This window comes from Taudactylus pleione, unplaced genomic scaffold (assembly GCF_031769625.1).
Source record: "Taudactylus pleione unplaced genomic scaffold, aTauple2 ptg000043l, whole genome shotgun sequence".
NCBI classification, from domain to species: domain Eukaryota; kingdom Metazoa; phylum Chordata; class Amphibia; order Anura; family Myobatrachidae; genus Taudactylus; species Taudactylus pleione.
Genome location: NW_028284445.1, coordinates 16,482,645 through 16,501,810, shown reverse-complemented (window position 1 = coordinate 16,501,810; position 19,166 = coordinate 16,482,645). Strand labels below are relative to the sequence as shown.

At 49.7% G+C, this 19,166-nt stretch overlaps 1 protein-coding gene across 1 annotated transcript in view; it reads right to left on the bottom strand.

Annotated features, from left to right (window-relative positions):
• The window catches only part of LOC148537882 (uncharacterized), a 73,580-nt gene extending 60,914 nt beyond the window's left edge, over positions 1–12,666 (bottom strand). Inside the window, exon 1 of the mRNA XM_088460171.1 lies at positions 12,590–12,666. Coding sequence (XP_088316297.1) covers positions 12,590–12,616 — 27 coding nt within the window. The 5' untranslated portion in view covers positions 12,617–12,666. The remainder of the gene's footprint in view (positions 1–12,589) is intronic.
• Between the last annotated feature and the right edge of the window lie 6,500 nt (positions 12,667–19,166).

The following is a 19,166-nucleotide window of genomic DNA, read 5'->3' as shown; positions in this document are numbered from 1 at the left end:
ACTTTGTTGATGCACGTGCGGCTACTGCGCACACAATTCACAAACACAGAAAATAATTTTTTTTTTGGTTTGGACTGGAGTGTACTTTCGGGGGTTACAGCACCCTTAACGGTCAAGCCAGCCGGCCCTTTACTTATGACACAGGCGAACGCTTGACACTACTTTGTTGATGCACGTGCGGCTACTGCGCACACAATTCACAAACACAGAAAATAATTTTTTTTTGGTTTGGACTGGAGTGTACTTTCAGGGGTTACAGCACCCTTTAACGGTCAAGCCAGCCGGCCCTTTACTTATGACACAGGCGCACGCTTGGCACTACTTTGTTGATGCACGTGCGGCTACTGCGCACACAATTCACAAACACAGAAAATAATTTTTTTTTGGTTTGGACTGGAGTGTACTTTCGGGGGTTACAGCACCCTTTAACGGTCAAGCCAGCCGGCCCTTTACTTATGACACAGGGGCACTCTTGGCACTACTTTGTTGATGCACGTGCGGCTACTGCGCACACAATTCACAAACACAGAAAATAATTTTTTTTTAGGTTTGGACTGGAGTGTACTTTCGGGGGTTACAGCACCCTTAACGGTCAAGCCAGCCGGCCCTTTACTTATGACACAGGCGCACGCTTGGCACTACTTTGTTGATGCACGTGCGGCTACTGCGCACACAATTAACAAACACAGAAAATAATTTTTTTTTGGTTTGGACTGGAGTGTACTTTCGGGGGTTACAGCACCCTTTAACGGTCAAGCCAGCCGGCCCTTTACTTATGACACAGGCGCACGCTTGGCACTACTTTGTTGATGCACGTGCGGCTACTGCGCACACAATTCACAAACACAGAAAATAATTTTTTTTTTGGTTTGGACTGGAGTGTACTTTCGGGGGTTACAGCACCCTTAACGGTCAAGCCAGCCGGCCCTTTACTTATGACACAGGCGCACGCTTGGCACTACTTTGTTGATGCACGTGCGGCTACTGCGCACACAATTCACAAACACAGAAAATAATTTTTTTTTAGGTTTGGACTGGAGTGTACTTTCGGGGGTTACAGCACCCTTAACGGTCAAGCCAGCCGGCCCTTTACTTATGACACAGGCGCACGCTTGGCACTACTTTGTTGATGCACGTGCGGCTACTGCGCACACAATTCACAAACACAGAAAATAATTTTTTTTTTGGTTTGGACTGGAGTGTACTTTGGGGGTTACAGCACCCTTAACGGTCAAGCCAGCCGGCCCTTTACTTATGACACAGGCGCACGCTTGGCACTACTTTGTTGATGCACGTGCGGCTACTGCGCACACAATTCACAAACACAGAAAATATATTATTTTTTTAGCACTTGGGGGGAGCACCCCTGATGGACAGAGCACCCCCTGGACAACACTACAGCACCCCTTTAGGACTGGGACACTGCACAGGACTTTGGAACTGACTGCACAACACAGTCCAGCCAGCCCCTATGGACTTTGAAGTAGTGGACACAGCCCCTATTAACAACAGCAGCACAGCACAACACAGCCAGCCCCTATGGACTTTGAAGTAGTGGACAACAGCAGCACTACACTACACTACACTACACAGCACTAACTCCCACCCTCCCTCTTCACTGTCCACAGCCGAGTGAGAAAATGGCGCCGACGCGGGTACCTTATATAGGATCCAAAACCCGCGAGACTCGGAAGGCGGGATGATGACGTTTTGCCTCGATGTCAGATCCGAGTCAGGCGGGAAAAGTCGAGCCTGACTCGGATCGGACTCGGATCGGGGGGGCTCGGGGGGGTTCGGATTTCAGAAATCCGAACCCGCTCACCCCTAGTACACATACACCCTCTCAGGTGCTGACATCACTGACACTGGTGGGAGGGGTCAGAGTTCAGTCCAGCTGTCAGTAATGGTGGGTACACGCTGGGCGATATTACTGAGCGACTGCACGATTATGGCATCGTAATCATGCAGTCGCTCAGTAATCGTGCACAAATCGTGCACTTTTATGTCGGAAACGACCAGCGATGCGCACTCCCGCTGGTTGTTTCCGACATTGTCCATCGCCTGAACATGCAGCACAATCTGACGATAACGACAGATTGGCATGTTCAGGAATGATGGACAGTGCCTGCACTGAACGACTGATTGTTCAATGCAGACACTACAGGGGATCAGGAACTATGGTACGATTACGATGTCGTAATCGTACTGTCTTTCTTGATCGCCTAGTGTGTACGCACCTTAAGTGTAATGCGGCTGTTGCTTAGTAACAGTGTTATTAGGTTACTCCTTTCATTAGCCCTAAGCATATAAAGAGACAGTGGTCAGATGGGGAATATCCAGGAGACATTTTTCAGAAATACATTGTGCAATCCTATGGCCACCTACCAGCCTACATAACAACTGACCTCAACAACAGTGATCGCTCCACTCACCCATTACATCTACACACATATATTTACACCACCGGGTCAGCTTGGCAAGGCCACTCATCCATCTTCCCCACTAACATATCCAATCATTAGCCTGAAAATATGCTTTATATGTGCTGAACTGTGTAACCGCTTTGGGGCTCTTTTACAGAAGTAAATGTTATAGCCCACCTAATGTATTACGCCATGCATCTGCACCCAACTCAGCACTGCCAAAGTGGAGGAACAGAGGGCCTGATTCAGAGCCGCTCGTAAGCGGCCGCTCGTTCGTTCCGAGCGATGTTCGCACATCTGTGCATGCGTACGGATTGTAATACACATGCGTGAACCAGTCAGTGCGGCCGAAAATTGTGTGCTCGCTAAATAGCGAATGCCTGCTATTTTGAGTGACAGGAGGAGGCATATGTGGGTGGTAACAGGGGAAAGTGCTTGAAAACGGGAGTGGAGATCAGAACGCAGGCGTGCCAAACGGTAAAAACGGGCGTTTTAAGGGTGTGCATAATTAATAAAGCAGCGTCATCGACCACGTCACTTGGTTGTTTTATAGTCAGAATTGCTCGCATGATTGCGGTAGGAAAAACCAACCACAAGAATAGCGAGCAGTTCATACGCCGTCCGATGTACTCGATTAATCTAATAAATAGCGGACATGACGTATGATGCGAGCGGCCAGGGAGCTTTTTTTTCAAAATTACGTCCGCATGTTTTGTTCGCTCGTTCAGACATAAAGGCGTGAACAGACCGCAAAGAGCGAACGGTTAATTTAAATAGCCACCCCTATTTTCTGAACGAGCGAGCGCAAATAGCGTCCAGCTCTGAATCAGGCCCAGAGCCCTTAAAGTGGGTCTGCTCTGCCTAAATCATTTGGGAAGTGCACTATAGGTGCATGGGTTGTCGCTGCTGTGGGACCCACCTTCCCTTTGCCATAAGCACCATACTGTATGTAAATGTATATTTTTAACCATTGGACAATACTTACAAAATTTTGCTGTAGAGCCAAAAATATCTAGTTACACCGCAGGCTCTGTATATTAATGCAAATATTGGTGCTCATATACCGTATTGAAAGATAATATGTGTAATCTCAGTCAGGGCATATGTATAACCAAGGGCAATTATAAGGGGTAAATTTACTAAAGCCTGAGTTTTTACAATGAGTTTTAAAAGTGATGTTGCCCATAGCAACCAATCAGATTCTACTTAACATGTAACTAGCACCTTCTAGGAGATAATAGTTAGAATCTGATTGGTTGCTTTGGGCAACATCACTTTTAAAACTCACTTCTAAAAACTCTCACTTTAGTAAATTTACCCCTAAGTGTCTTAAATATACACTTGAAACAATAATACTACATCAGTGTTATGCTATGAGATGCACAGTAACACGTAACTACCACCAATACCCTGACTTACATGCACTAGGTGTGGCAGGGCTATCAGCCAGGCAGTGGACTGTTGTTCCTCCACTCTCCCCTGAAGTGACTGTTAAGCAGCTAGTGCACCCGGGGGGGGCGGCTACCAACTGCTACCTTAGCTTGCCGCTTGCACACTGCCTCTCCCACTAGATTGATAGAATACGTATCTCTTAGGATCTGCGGTTTTAATTGCCATTGAGACACTGCATTTAATCCTGTCTGTTTGCTGATCACATGTGTTCAGTAATTAACTGTCTGCTTGTGTGCAGTACCAGCTGCTCACTAAATTTATTTGTCAGTGTGCATAGGCCAGCTGCACACTGGTCTGTCATTAGGGAGGCTTACAAGGCTTCCTCTGATTGGACTTTGTATCTGTTAAATTACAGCCAGCCCTTCACTCCATGCCGGTGATAGAGTTTCTCGTGCTTCCGGTTGTTCCAGTCTCCCAATTCTCAGTCGAGTTCCTGTGCCAGTTTTACTGTGTTTGTTTGCTGCCATTTGTACCATCCAGGTGGCACAGTCTGCATTCCACCTGCTCGTGTCGCTTGTGTCATCTAGGCGGCACGGTGTGCTTCCTCCTCCTTAAGCGCAAGTCTAGCCCGGCGGCTTGTGTCAACCCGGCGACATAGGCCGCAGCTCAGCATTCCAAGTGCGCAATCCTGTGCATTGTCGCCAGTGTCATCCCGGTGGCATTAACAGCAACTTTGTGTCCCCAGTGCGCAAACCAGCGCACCGTCGCCAGTGTCATTCCGGCGGAACTGGTAGCTACTCAGCGTTCTATGTGCGCAAACCCGTGCACCGTCACCAGTGTCATCCCGGCGACATTGGTAGCAGCGCTACGTCTTTCGTCTACGACCCATCAGCCAAAGGCTGTATCTAACCCTGGGGCCCCAGGTCACAATGTGCCATGACAAACCAGCCCTCAAGGCTGCTCCACCAGCCCAAAGGCTGCATCTTGCTTCGGGCCCTCAGGCCACTGCCAGTTTGGGCAAATCAGCCCTCAAGGCTGCTTTTCCAGCCCGAAGGCTGCATCTTGCTGCTGGCCCTCAGGCCGCTACCAACCCTCAAGGCTGCTTCAACAGCCCATTGGCTACATAATACCTTTGGTCCATTGGCTGCCACTACCTTCATCTAAATCGTCCCTCAAGGCTGCTCCAACACCCCAAAGGTTGACTCTCACCTCTAGCCTTTCGGCTTCCACCAATTCATGCATATCAGCCCTCAAGGCTGTTTACACCAGGTCTAACCAAGACTAATCCTCAGTCCTTAACAGTATCTCCGTGTAATCCCCACCAACACTTTTTTTTTAATGTGCTAAAAGAAATATCCTGCAATCTGACTAGTAACATTTGACAAATTAAGTTAACAAAACTTGTGCAATAGCATGGTGCAGGGATGATATAGGCATGGTGCAGGGATGGTATAGGCATGGTACAGGGATGGTATAGGCATGGTGCAGGGATGGTATAGGCATGGTACAGGACTGATACATGCATTGTACAAGTGCAGTTAGGACTTATATAGTGACATATGATAAAGCAAAGCTTATTACGAATTCAAACTGATTCAGAGCAGCATAGATTAATTTCGTGCAGAGCAGTAATTGGGGGGACGGACCCCATAACAAGCACATGGCTACACCATACTTACTGACTTTTTATGTCTCCTCTCCAGGAGAAGCCAGGAGAGGAGATGCAGCTGGCTTCTTTCATTCAGCCCGCCCTTCACAGCAAATTGCCGCAAATTGTGGGACTGCGAGGAGGGAGCAGGACTAAATTACATGTTTTCACATCATTTAGCCCCTTCCCCTCCATACGGAGCTGCAATCCCCGGCCACTATCTCCCCATCCTGCCCTCTTCAGTAGAAAGTGGGTGGGAGGCAGGAGATCCAGACACTCTTCCAGGGGTGCTGGGGGCTACTTGAAGAGAGTAGTAAGTATGATTTAACCCACAGCATGCAGTCATGCATAACTTTCCCCCAATAAATATATATATATATATATATATATATAGCCTCCCCTGTCATAATGAGTAAAATAATACAAAGATGTTACTTCATAAATATCTGCTTTGCATTATTCTATAATTCTCTAGAATTAAAATCAGTCGGGAAGCAGCGAGAACCCTGCCTCCCGCTGACAATAGAAAAGCGCAGAAGCGGGGGGAGGGACCATGCCACAGGCTGTAAAAGCCCATTGAAAACATAGTGCAAAGCAGCACCTATAGAATGCCTCATTGACAGGGATGTACTTTCAGCCCACATGAAAGCACGCCCCTGTCAGTCAGGCAGATGTGATTGGAGAGGGTATCGGACATATGTGCCAGAGACGTGGGCGTTAGCGGAACCAAACGGAGCTACCTAGCATGGCGGCAGGCCGGGATCTAAGAGGATATAGGGCCTGATTCAGACCCACTCGCGAGCGGACAGCGCTCGCCAGCAGGTCGATGGTGGGGTACAGCGCCCGCACAAGCCCCGGAGCGAGAGAGAAATTCTCTCGCTCCGGGACTCACTACAAAAAGGGCGGCTGTCGTTGTTGATCGACAGCTCACCCCGTTTTGTAGGTGGGGAGGGGGGTGGCTACACAAACGGAGGCGTTCCAGAAGGAACGCCTGCCGTTTGTGGGAGGCACCACTGTCATCACCAGTGATGTCAGTGGAGAGCTTCCTGCTCTGTTAGAACAGTAAGCTCTCTGGGGCTTGCGACGGACGAGACCCTACCACAAGCCGCGATGGTCGCGACCATCACCTGGCCGCTCGCAAAAGTTGTGGGTAGTCACCCACAGCTTAGCGAGTGTCCAGGAGGCCACAACAACAGCAACAACAAAAAAAACCGCCCTGATTCAGAGAGAGCGCTCTTAAAGAGCGTCCGGCTCTGAATCAGGCCCATAGTCCCTGCCAGCCAGGGGCGTATTAACTATGGGTCAGGGGTGTATTAACTATGGGTGCAGGGTGTGCAGTGCAGTCAGGGGCGTAGAGAGCCATGCGGGGGCCCTGGTAAAGAGGGGGCGTGGCCTAATTTCAGAAGGCGTGGCCACGCCCCCTTGAAAAAAATAGTGTTTTGCAGCGCCGCTTCGCCGGGGAGGGGGCGCTGTGAGCCCCTCAGCCCGGCGCAAAGATCACTGTGATCGCTCCCCTCTTCAGGCATAGGATATTGCTGTGGCTGCTACTTAGCAGCCGCAAGCAATCTCCCGCTGCAGCCCAGCACACGCTGTGTGCTGGGCTGCTGCAGAGGGAGGGAGAAATTGAGGGGGGGGTGGCGCCAGACCCGGGCCCCCGCCGGGCCCCTCTGGAAGCCCGGGCCCGGGTAAACTGTATCCGCTCCCCCCCCTCTCGGCGCCTCTGAGTGCAGTGACGGAACTCCCGGAGACAATGTAATCACAAACCCAGCACCCATTCAAAACATAATTATATCGTATAAATGCAGTACATAAGAGCAAATATAAAGATAGATGTCTTTATAGAAGGAGTAAATCCCACACTCGAATCTCAAGTCCCATACGCTGGGGTGCTTACTCAAGGGCCACAAAACTAAAGTCCATACATAAATACTACACCTGCATATTGGAAGAAAAGAGAGCACTCACCAGACTTCAATATAAATTAATTCAGTGTTTTATTTTCATGCCAGTCAGCCAAATGAAATTAGAATCCATTAATTAATTATGCACGCTGTTACAAGGGCGTGCATAATTAAGCCCCTGCGATTGTATACGCTGGCAGAGGTCTAGATGGCTACAGGAAGTTTAGCAGTTTGTGAGGCCAGGTCAGGTCAACCACAACTGTGCGAATGGTTCCGATGTTTCCGATGTTTTCGCTTACTTGCGGATGCATGTCATGGCAAGTGGGCAGGCTTTATACAGTGATGGGCGTCTTGGTATAGTGCTGTGGTTGCCGTGTGATTGCATTCATTAGCATATTTTCGCAGGTAGCGTGTGCGTGCGAACGCAGCCGTGCGATCCCTGCTGAATCAGGCCTTGAGATCACATCCCGTGTATCAAAAATAATGACTGAAATGCTGCCCATCTGGCTGGTGGACACTCTAGGCTTCCCGCCCCAAACAGTCCAACATGAAATCAATAACAATCACATTTAATAAGTACTGAAGGCCTCCTATCATTAAATTATTAGTCCCCACAATTAATGTGGAAACCCTGTGCTGAATTATAGATCCTACAATATATTAATAGCCCTAATCGACCCAACATTTAAAATTTTAGACCCAATATTAAACTGGTAGACCCTACCTGCTGTTAGTGTACATTATTAAATAGCCATTGTAACCCTCACTACATTACACTAATTGCCCCACTTTATATTACTACCACTCAAAAACTCCCACTTGACATTAATGGCACAAAACAACATGAATAGCCTTTTCCTGCCCAAACATTACATTAATAGCCCCACTACATACAAGTAATAGCTCACTGTACATTACATTCATGCCTCATACTTCATGTCATTAATACCTTAACTCTCACATTACAATACCCCCACCCAGGGTCGGATTAAGGGGGGGGGGTGACAGGGGCGGTCGTCCCTGGGCCCCCACACCCGGAGGGGCCCCCACTAGCAGCGGTGCAGCTGGTGACTTGCACCCGCCGCTAGTGTCCCCGCCGCTAATGTTAGACCGCAGTGAGCGCGGTCCACACTACGCAGTGACAAACACACAGCCGCCGGCGGCAGCTGTGTGTTTGTTATAGCAGCCGATGAGAGTCTGACAGACTCTCATTGGCTGCTGCGTCAACGGAGGGAGCCGGCTGCTCACACATGAGCTCAGCCTGCCGGCTCCCCCCGCAGCGTGTGATGATGGGAGAGACGTCATGACACTGGCGTCTCTCCCATAGTGCAGGAGAAGAGCGGGACTTGGAGCAGACAGGTAAGTTATTTTTTTTTGTTTTTGTGTATGTGCATGTGTAAGGGCACTGCATAGGGGGGGCCGCTACAGGGGTCACTGAATAGGGGGGCCGCTTCATGGGGGCACTGGGGGGGCACTACTAGTGTCAATGCATAGGGGGGACAACTACTGGGGGCACTGTATAGAGGGGGCTACTACTGGGGGCAATGCATGGAGGGGACTACTACTAGGGGCACTGCATAGGGGGCCCTCTACTGGGTCTGGGGGCACTATATAAGGGGCACTAACTGGGACACTGTATAGGGGACCACTACTGGGGACATTAATAAAGAGGACTGCATAGGGGGACCACTACTGGGGGCACTGCATAAGGGGCATTACTACAGGGGGGCACTGCATAGGGGGGACTACTACAGTGGGCACTGCATATGGGGTGACCATTACTGGGGCACTGCATAAGGGGCACTGCATAAGGGGGGCACTACTAAGGGGCACTACTACAGTGGGCATTACTACTAGGGACAAAGGTGAATAAACAGGAAAAAAAATGTTCCTAGGGTGACAAGAAACGGTGGTATATAGGGGCCCCCAAAACTTTGTTGCCCAGGGGCCCACACAGGCCCTGATTCAGAGCCGGTATCTCTGACAGAGCGCTCGCTCTCAGAATCAGGGATGGGCTTTTTTTAAATTGGATCGGCCTCTTGGCCGTTCGCATAGCTGTGGGTGATCACCCACAGCTATTGCGAGCGGCCATGATGATGGTCGCGATGGTCAAGACCATCGCGACCATTGGGCTTGCGACAAGACCCTTGTGGGTCTCATGGCCACAAGCCCCAGAGAGATTTCGGCTCTAACAGAGCCAGAATCTCTCGACAGACATCACCCGCTACTATCGTCGTGCCATCCTCTGCTACCACGCGCAATAAAAGTGTGTGATAGGGGGACCGCTTGACCGCCGGCTCTGCCTTCTACTGTCTGTATGCTCCGCTTCCTACTGCCAGGCAATGAAGTTACTTTTTGTGAGCCGGCTTTTGTAACATCATAATGTCACACTGCTGAAAGAGAGAGGAGCCACTGCGCCTGAAGGCGGAGTAGTCAGAATATGAAGGAGGTAACAGGTGTGTGACTTGCATGTCATTTGGATACAGGGGCTGGCAAGGGCTAGAGAGTGGAGACAAGAGGAAAAGCAGGGCTGGAGGGACAGAAGGGGACTGCCCAGGGTTAGGGAGACACCGCAGGGCTAGAGAGACAGAAGGGTGCAGCACTGCTGGCTGGGGTTAGGGAGACACTGGGGTTAGGGAGAGGCTACTGTGTCTGCATCAGGGCATCTTCATGGGTTCGTTGGAGGCTGTCTCTCACTCTCTATCTGCCTCAGATGCAACCCTGCTCAGTCCCTCACTCCCTCCCCTCTCTAGGCTGCTGCTAAGCAACAGTGCATATTTCTAGCTCTGATTGGCTCTCTCTCTCTCTCTCTTAGAAAGCAGTCTTCAACCCCTGCAGCAGCAGCAATCAATCACTCACACAGCACAACAGTTTTTTCTGTGACTTGCTTCAGTAAAATCATAACTGCTAAGCTCCTTTTTGTCACAGATTAATGGTTCATACACCTAAACCTTCCTCAACCAAGGTTGTTTAGAATAGTGAAACCCCCATCAAAATCCATCCCATGGTTCAAGAGATTAGCCCAAATGAACAGACAGACCCTTAAACAAGGAACTTTATTTTATATATACTGTATATAGAGATAATCTTCACATCTAAGTACTGACTAAGGTGAATAGTGCTCATCAAATGCTTATTCACTACAATCTTCCAGTTCTGCTTTTGCTTTGACATTCTATGGAATGACCAACTTACAGAACAAAGATGGTACAAAGATAGTGTCAAAGCACCCTCCTCTTGTGTTGGGGTTTGGGAAACAAAACTGATAGGTAGGAATATAAATATAATTCTGTAGTGATTACACTACACTTCCTGGCGCTGGTTATATATAGTAAATAATATTTTGAACACCACCAACTGCAAGTAAAGGGTCTAGTTAGGACCCAAAAAATGGCAGAAACAAAAAAGTCTTTTATTTTACCGGGATTTGGATACTTTGTGGGGCCGTGTCCATTGCAGTGAATTGATATACACAGGTGGAAACCTGTATGGCTATTGGATCGAGGTAACCCATTATTCAACGGCAGAGACATTGTGAGTATCACTGGGACAGTTGATTACTCACTGCTGCGGAGTATTATTCACAGGCTGATTTGTGAGAACAATATTGTTGCTACATTTTTGTTTTTATTGCAACTCATTTGCTTTTTACCACAGCAATTTTGTACCTTCCTCCGTGTATGATTTTATTTGGGAACATCAATCCATTTATCCCAAGAGTGAGAATTTACTAGCTTTGTATGCATACAAGTTTAATATACTATTTCACCAGGCTATTTATTGTACTAGAATTTATATTCTTTTTATACCAATGTGATCATAGAATTGTATTCAATGTAGGTGTCTACTATTATTCAGATTTGATTAAACTATTTTAGTTTTATATATGTAAGCCTCCTGTGTATTATTAGCAAGCTAACACCAGATCTGTGTATCAATTTGATTATCAAATGTTATTTGCATACCACTATGCGCAGTAAATAAAAAACTGATAGGTAGGAATACCTCACATACAAACTTGGCTAGCACTGCACACTTACACCTAATATTTAACTGCCATGCAGAAATATGGGAATATTAAGATGTTTACTAAGAGGCCTTTTTACCGCAGAACTTTGAGGTTTTGAAATCAATGTAATAATAATCATGGATGGCCTGTACTGAGTTTGACTTGATGAGCGCCCACCTTCCCTGCCTGCCTCGCACCCCACTCCTGACATTGACCCCCTGCACCACAGGGTACAGAGAGTCTGATTCGGAGCTAGACATAAAGGCGATTATGCACGCAGATCGAGCTATTGTTTGCCATGGTGCGTGCACATAAGCCACACTGTGCATGCGCAGCGGTCGCATTGCAACTACGGGCGCACAGAGGAATCCATCGCAGAGCGAGTGACAAATTGTCAGCATTTGGGAGTGGTGACAGGGGGTGGTCTGAAAAACGCAGTCGTATCTGTCCATTTGAACGGCGTTTCATGGGCGTGCATAATTTAGCCACTTCGATTGCTTACGCAGCTCTGCGTGTCTGAAGAGCTCCCAAGGGTGTGGCAGGTCAGATGGCTGCTCGATGTGCATTGATGTTACCGATAATTAAGCAGGTAAGCGATGTTGTACGCATATGAGAAAGCAGCAGTCGCTTACCTGCTTAATTATCAGTAACATCGATGCACATCGAGCAGCCATCTTGCCCCTGTGGCAGGTCTGACCTGCCACACCCTTGGGAGCTCTTCAGGCACACAGAGCTGCGTGTCTGTCTTTATGCTCAAGTAAGCTTTGAAGCCATAATTTTGCAGCTGCGATATGTACAAAATCGCAGCTGCGATCGCATTAGCATCCATCTCTGAATCAGGCTCCGTGGGTAGGTTGGGAGCCAGCTAGCAGAGTTTGCGGCTGGGGTAAGTGTAGGATGGGAAGGGAAGAGGAGAAACCGGGTCCAATATACTAGTATATGAATAATTTATTATAGACATTTCAAACTGCAATTATGTAGGCCAACTTAGACACTTTGGCCATGATTCAGAATTTTGTGTCTATTTATCATTTTGTGGAAACGGTACAGATTATCCAGGTCATACATGTGCTTATAACAGACTTTGGATTCCAATAGCAGTTTCAATGAAAAAAAATTGTATACAGCAAAGAAACATTGTCAAAGAATATAAAATAAAAATATTTCAGAATAATTTCAAAAATGCTTTCTTTTAATAATGCAGCATATTTCATACCCAGTCAGCAAATATAGATTTCGGCATCCCTCTTGCAGGAGAGAGATTTTATGATCCTTTTCAGCTGAAACTGTCAGATTCCCCGAAGGAGTCTTTCACAAATGTGACTTCTCCAATATGCCGGAGACTGTCAGTAAGTGCTGCAATTATTAATACAGTCTCTTAAAATCACAGAATTAGGTTGTCATATTAACAAATAACAGATTTTGGTATACAAGTATACACAGCACCCAATTCCCTTCATAGCATAGCACCAAAATCACCTCACAGCACCCTGCATTCTTCATAGCACATCACCCTATTCCCCTCAAATCACAGCACAGCTCCCCTCTCCCATCGCAGCTCCCCTCTCCCATCACAGCAGCCTTTTCCCATCATAGCTCCCCTCTCCCATCACAGCAGCCTTTTCCCATCATAGCTTCCCTCTCCCATCACAGCTGCCTTTTCCCATCATAGCTCCCCTCTCCCATCACAGCAGCCTTTTCCCATCACAGCTCCCCTCTCCCATCACAGCAGCCTTTTCCCATCATAGCTCCCCTCTCCCATCAAAGTTACTCTCTCCCATCCCAGCTTCCCTCTCCCAGAACAGCACCACTCTCCCATAACAGCTCCCCTCTCCCATCACAGCTCCTCTCCCATCACAGCTCCCCTTTCCCATCACAGCTCCCCTCTCCCATCCCAGCATCCCTCTCCTATCACAGCTCCCCTCTCCCATCACAGTCCCCTTTCCCATCACACCTCCCCTCTCCCATTACAGCTCCCCTTTCCCATCACAGCTCCCCTCTCCCATCACAGCTCCCCTCTCCCATCCCAGCTTCCCTCTCCCATCCCAGCTTCCCTCTCCCATCACAGCTCCCCTCTCCTATCACAGCCCCCTCTCCTATCACAGCTCCCCTTTCCCATTACAGCTCCTCTCCCATCACAGCTCCCCTCTCCCATCCCAGCTTCCCTCTCCTATCACAGCTCCCCTCTCCTATCACAGCCCCCTCTCCTATCACAGCTTCCCTCTCCCAACAGAGCTTCCCTCTCCCATCCCAGCTTCCCTCTCCTATCACAGCTCCCCTCTCCCATCTCAGCTTCCCTCTCCCATCAGAGCTTCCCTCTCCCATCCCAGCTTCCCTCTCCCATCACAGCTCCCCTCTCCTATCACAGCTCTCCTCTCCTATCACAGCTCCCCTCTCCTATCACAGCTTCCCTCTCCTATCACAGCTTCCCTCTCCCATCCCAGCTCCCCTCTCCCATCCCATCTTCCCTCTCCCATCCCAGCTTCCCTCTCCTATCACAGCTCCCCTCTCCTATCACAGCTCCCCTCTCCTATCACAGCATCCCTCTCCCATCAGAGCTTCCCTCTCCCATCCCAGCTTCCCTCTCCCATCCCAGCTTCCCTCTCCCATCACAGCTCCCCTCTCCTATCACAGCTCTCCTCACCTATCACAGCTCTCCTCTCCTATCACAGCTCTCCTCTCCAATCACAGCTCCCCTCTCCTATCACAGCTTCCCTCTCCTATCACAGCTCCCCTCTCCCATCACAGCTTCCCTCTCCCATCCCAGCTTCCCTCTCCCATCACAGCTCCCCTCTCCTATCACAGCTCCCCTCTCCTATCACAGCTCTCCTCTCCCATCACAGCAGCCTTTTCCCATCATAGCTCCCCTCTCCCATCAAAGTTACTCTCTCCCATCCCAGCTTCCCTCTCCCAGAACAGCACCACTCTCCCATAACAGCTCCCCTCTCCCATCACAGCTCCTCTCCCATCACAGCTCCCCTTTCCCATCACAGCTCCCCTCTCCCATCCCAGCATCCCTCTCCTATCACAGCTCCCCTCTCCCATCACAGCTCCCCTTTCCCATCACACCTCCCCTCTCCCATTACAGCTCCCCTTTCCCATCACAGCTCCCCTCTCCCATCACAGCTCCCCTCTCCCATCCCAGCTTCCCTCTCCCATCCCAGCTTCCCTTTCCCATCACAGCTCCCCTCTCCTATCACAGCCCCCTCTCCTATCACAGCTCCCCTTTCCCATTACAGCTCCTCTCCCATCACAGCTCCCCTCTCCCATCCCAGCTTCCCTCTCCTATCACAGCTCCCCTCTCCTATCACAGCCCCCTCTCCTATCACAGCTTCCCTCTCCCAACAGAGCTTCCCTCTCCCATCCCAGCTTCCCTCTCCTATCACAGCTCCCCTCTCCCATCTCAGCTTCCCTCTCCCATCAGAGCTTCCCTCTCCCATCCCAGCTTCCCTCTCCCATCACAGCTCCCCTCTCCTATCACAGCTCTCCTCTCCTATCACAGCTCCCCTCTCCTATCACAGCTTCCCCCTCCTATCACAGCTTCCCTCTCCCATCCCAGCTCCCCTCTCCCATCCCATCTTCCCTCTCCCATCCCAGCTTCCCTCTCCTATCACAGCTCCCCTCTCCTATCACAGCTCCCCTCTCCTATCACAGCATCCCTCTCCCATCAGAGCTTCCCTCTCCCATCCCAGCTTCCCTCTCCCATCCCAGCTTCCCTCTCCCATCACAGCTCCCCTCTCCTATCACAGCTCTCCTCACCTATCACAGCTCTCCTCTCCTATCACAGCTCTCCTCTCCAATCACAGCTCCCCTCTCCTATCACAGCTTCCCTCTCCTATCACAGCTCCCCTCTCCCATCACAGCTTCCCTCTCCCATCCCAGCTTCCCTCTCCCATCACAGCTCCCCTCTCCTATCACAGCTCCCCTCTCCTATTACAGCTTCCCTCTCCCATCCCAGCTTCCCTCTCCTATCACAGCTCTCCTCTCCTATCACAGCTCTCCTCTCCTATCACAGCTCCCCTCTCCTATCAGAGCTTCCCTCTCCCATCCCAGCTTCCCTCTCCTATCACAGCTCTCCTCTCCTATCACAGCTCTCCTCTCCTATCACAGCTCCCCTCTCCTATCACAGCTTCCCTCTCCTATCACAGCTCCCCTCTCCCATCACAGCTTCCCTCTCCCATCACAGCTCCCCTCTCCTATCACAGCTCCCCTCTCCCATCACAGCTCCCCTCTCCCATCACAGCTCTCCTCTCCTATCACAGCTCTCCTCTCCTATCACAGCTTCCCTCTCCCATCACAGCTCCCCTCTCCCATCACAGCTCCCCTCTCCCATCCCAGCTCCCCTCTCCCATCACAGCTCCCCTCTCCCATCACAGCTCCCCTCTCCCATCCCAGCTTCCCTCTCCCATCACAGCTCCCTTTTCCCATCACAGCTCCCCTCTCCCATCACAGCTCCCCTCTCCCATCACAGCTTCCCTCTCCTATCACAGCTTCCCTCTCCCATCCCAGATTCCCTCTCCCATCACAGCTTCCCTCTCCCATCCCAGCTCCCCTCTCCCATCCCAGCTTCCCACTCCCATCCCAGCTTCCCTCTCCCATCCCAGCTTCCCTCTCCTATCACAGCTTCCCTCTCCCATCACAGCTTCCCTCTCCCATCCCAGCTCCCCTCTCCCATCCCAGCTTCCCTCTCCTATCACAGCTTCCCTCTCCCATCACAGCTCCACTGTCCCATCCCAGCTTCCCTCTCCCATCAGAGCTTCCCTCTCCCATCCCAGCTTCCCTCTCCCATCACAGCTCCCCTCTCCTATCACAGCTCTCCTCTCCTATCACAGCTCCCCTCTCCCATCACAGCTTCCCTCTCCCATCCCAGCTTCCCTCTTCCATCCCAGCTCCCCTCTCCCATCCCAGCTTCCCTCTCCCATCCCAGCTTCCCTCTCCTATCACAGCTCCCCTCTCCTATCACAGCTTCCCTCTCCCATCAGAGCTTTCCTCTCCCATCCCAGCTTCCCTCTCCTATCACAGCTTCCCTCTCCCATCACAGCTTCCCTCTCCCATCACAGCTCCCCTCTCCCATCCCAGCTCCCCTCTCCCATCACAGCTCCCCTCTCCCATCACAGCTCCCCTCTCCTATCACAGCTTCCCTCTCCTATCACAGCTTCCCTCTCCCATCACAGCTCCCCTCTCCCATCACAGCTCCCCTCTCCCATCCCAGCTCCCTTCTCCCATCACAGCTCCACAGTTTGGGTGTGTTTTCTGTGCGTGCCTTTATCATGAGGCCTTACAATAGACAATAACATGACCAAGAGTTAGTTCTGTTATCATACAGTGTAGGGACCACCAGTTATCAAAGAAGCCGTGCAGATGGTCTGGCAGCTTACCATGTATTTGCAAATGCATGCAAAAAATATCTCCGAATTTCTATTACCATATAGTATTCAAGTATTGTTGCAGGTACAACTTAGTGTGCTGGGTGACAAATGGGGAACACCCCCTTCGTTCTGTTTTTTTGTTTAGAATGACCCCTCTATTTCATGCACCTGAAGAGTATTGCAAAATTGATTTGAGCAACTTCCACTTTGTTATAGATACGTATAGCACAAAGATGCATCTGTCATCGTCAATTTACTCGCACCAGGTCAACGGGATGAGTAACGATGCGACTTCTGAAAGCAGGACTGCTGAGATATGCGCAGGGCCCGGGTACTGCGGGAGCATGGACTAATACAGGAAAAATTAAGGTAGAATACTTTGCACCATGTCACCACAGCAGCTGGCCCGGGCCCCCGCTGGGCCTCTTTAACAGGCTCAGATCAAGGCACTTAGGGCTCGATTCAGACCCGCTCGCTAGATGCGTTGACATGCAGCCAAAGTATGCAAATCCCGCGATCGCACAGCAAGGCATTAGCACGCCCACTATGTCTTGGCGTGCGATCGCGGTGTGTATTTAGACGCCCACTAGCCTGTCTTAAGATGCCCACTTACGCACGTCATCTCCAGGAAGTGTACAGCACCCATCGTAGCATCGAGTACCATCGGAAGTGTACGCAGCACTTGTGGTTGACCATACCCTACCGCAAGCACTGCGAGTGCTTCAGTGTGAAATTCAACCAAGTGAAACGGCGTTAAGACGCTCAGACACGCCAGCGTTCGCACCACCATGCCCCCGTTTCCATTGACCAACCCCTGTTACCACCCACAAACGGCTTGTCTTGTCACTTGGTCTAGCGAGACGTCTATGCTTAAGGGGTAATCACTACACGATTGCATGGACTGGTTGGCGCACGCGCGCTGCGTTTGCATCCGCACATTGCAAACATCGGCTGGCTGCGTGCGAACGCATCCTAGCGAGCGGCTCTGAATCGGGCCTTTAATACCTGCCACTCCCCCTTTCTGCACCTTAAAGATGCTGTTGACTTGCATCTCCACATCCTTACTGTACTAACTTCTATATTAATGTCCATGAATTGCCTTTCGAAGTGCAAGTATAAGTTACTCTCAACTGAAAATACGGGTGTAAGTTGCCCGCCATATCCTGCATTTTGTTTGGTGTACGCAATCCCAACTCTAGATAAGATCCCTTTGCCGTTCTCCTGCTCCCTGCATGCCTTGCTAGCCTGTATCTAGTAAGAATCACATTATCTACATTTGCTGTAGTGTTCTGTCTACTCTTTCTTCATTCATATTACTGTATGTACTGCCTGTGTAATATCATCCATGCAAATGGCCTATTTTTAACTCCTGAGGTTTGCAGAATCAACTCCCGGGAAGGTCATTCACATTCCTCAGTGAAATGTGCCAGATGGGATCAAAATGGACTAAAGTATTTCCGGTATTTCTCTTGGATCTCAGCATATTATTTATAGCCAGACATAAAAAATGACTTGGAAGCCTCTTCCCAAGGAGAGAAATAATGTAAAAGGACCAAAATAGGATAATTTCCGCACAGTACATAAACTGTGGCCTTTGCAAGGTCTGAATGTTTATGTTCTCAGTGTGTGGGAAAATCATATATATCGCCAGCAATCAGATCAACGTTTTTTCCCACCACTGAGCTACGTCCTCCATGCATAGACCCAGCATTGGTACCTTGACTGCTGCAGAAGGTTGTGCCACCTACAGTATGGAGCTATTTAGTAATATGGAGTTGTGGAGTGTACAGAAATGAATGAAACATGTTGTTGGATATTATTCGAAATAGCCATAAAATGACTCCACCTTTATATAAATGTACTGCAAATTACCAAAAGTAAGAAAAAACAACTCTAAATGGTAAATTTACTAAAGTGAGAGTTTTTAGAAGTGGAGATGTTGCCCATAGCACCCAATCAGATTCTAGAAGGTGCTAGTCAAATGTTAAGTAGAATCTGATTGGTTGCTATGGGCAAAATCTCCACTTCTTAAAACTCTGGACCTCATTCAGAGTCGGTCGTTGCGGCCACCTCGGTCGTACGCCACCGATGTTCGCTAAACTGCGCATGCGTAAAGTTCGCAATGCGCGTGCGCAAACTAGCAGCTAGGATCAGAAATTTCTCTCTCCTTGAACACAGCCAGGTCGGTAGTTTGAGTGACAGAATGAGGTGTTTGTGGGTGGTAACAGGGGAAGGTGCTTGAAAACAGGGGAGTGGAGATCCGAACGCATTCGTGCCTAATTATGCTAACGGCGTTTTATGGGAGTGCATAATTAACAAAGTAGTGTCATGGCACACGTGACATGGGTGGTTTCTACACTGACCTGATCGTAGTGCTTAAGAGAGGGTATGGTCAACCTTAAGCTCTACGACCAGTTCCGATGG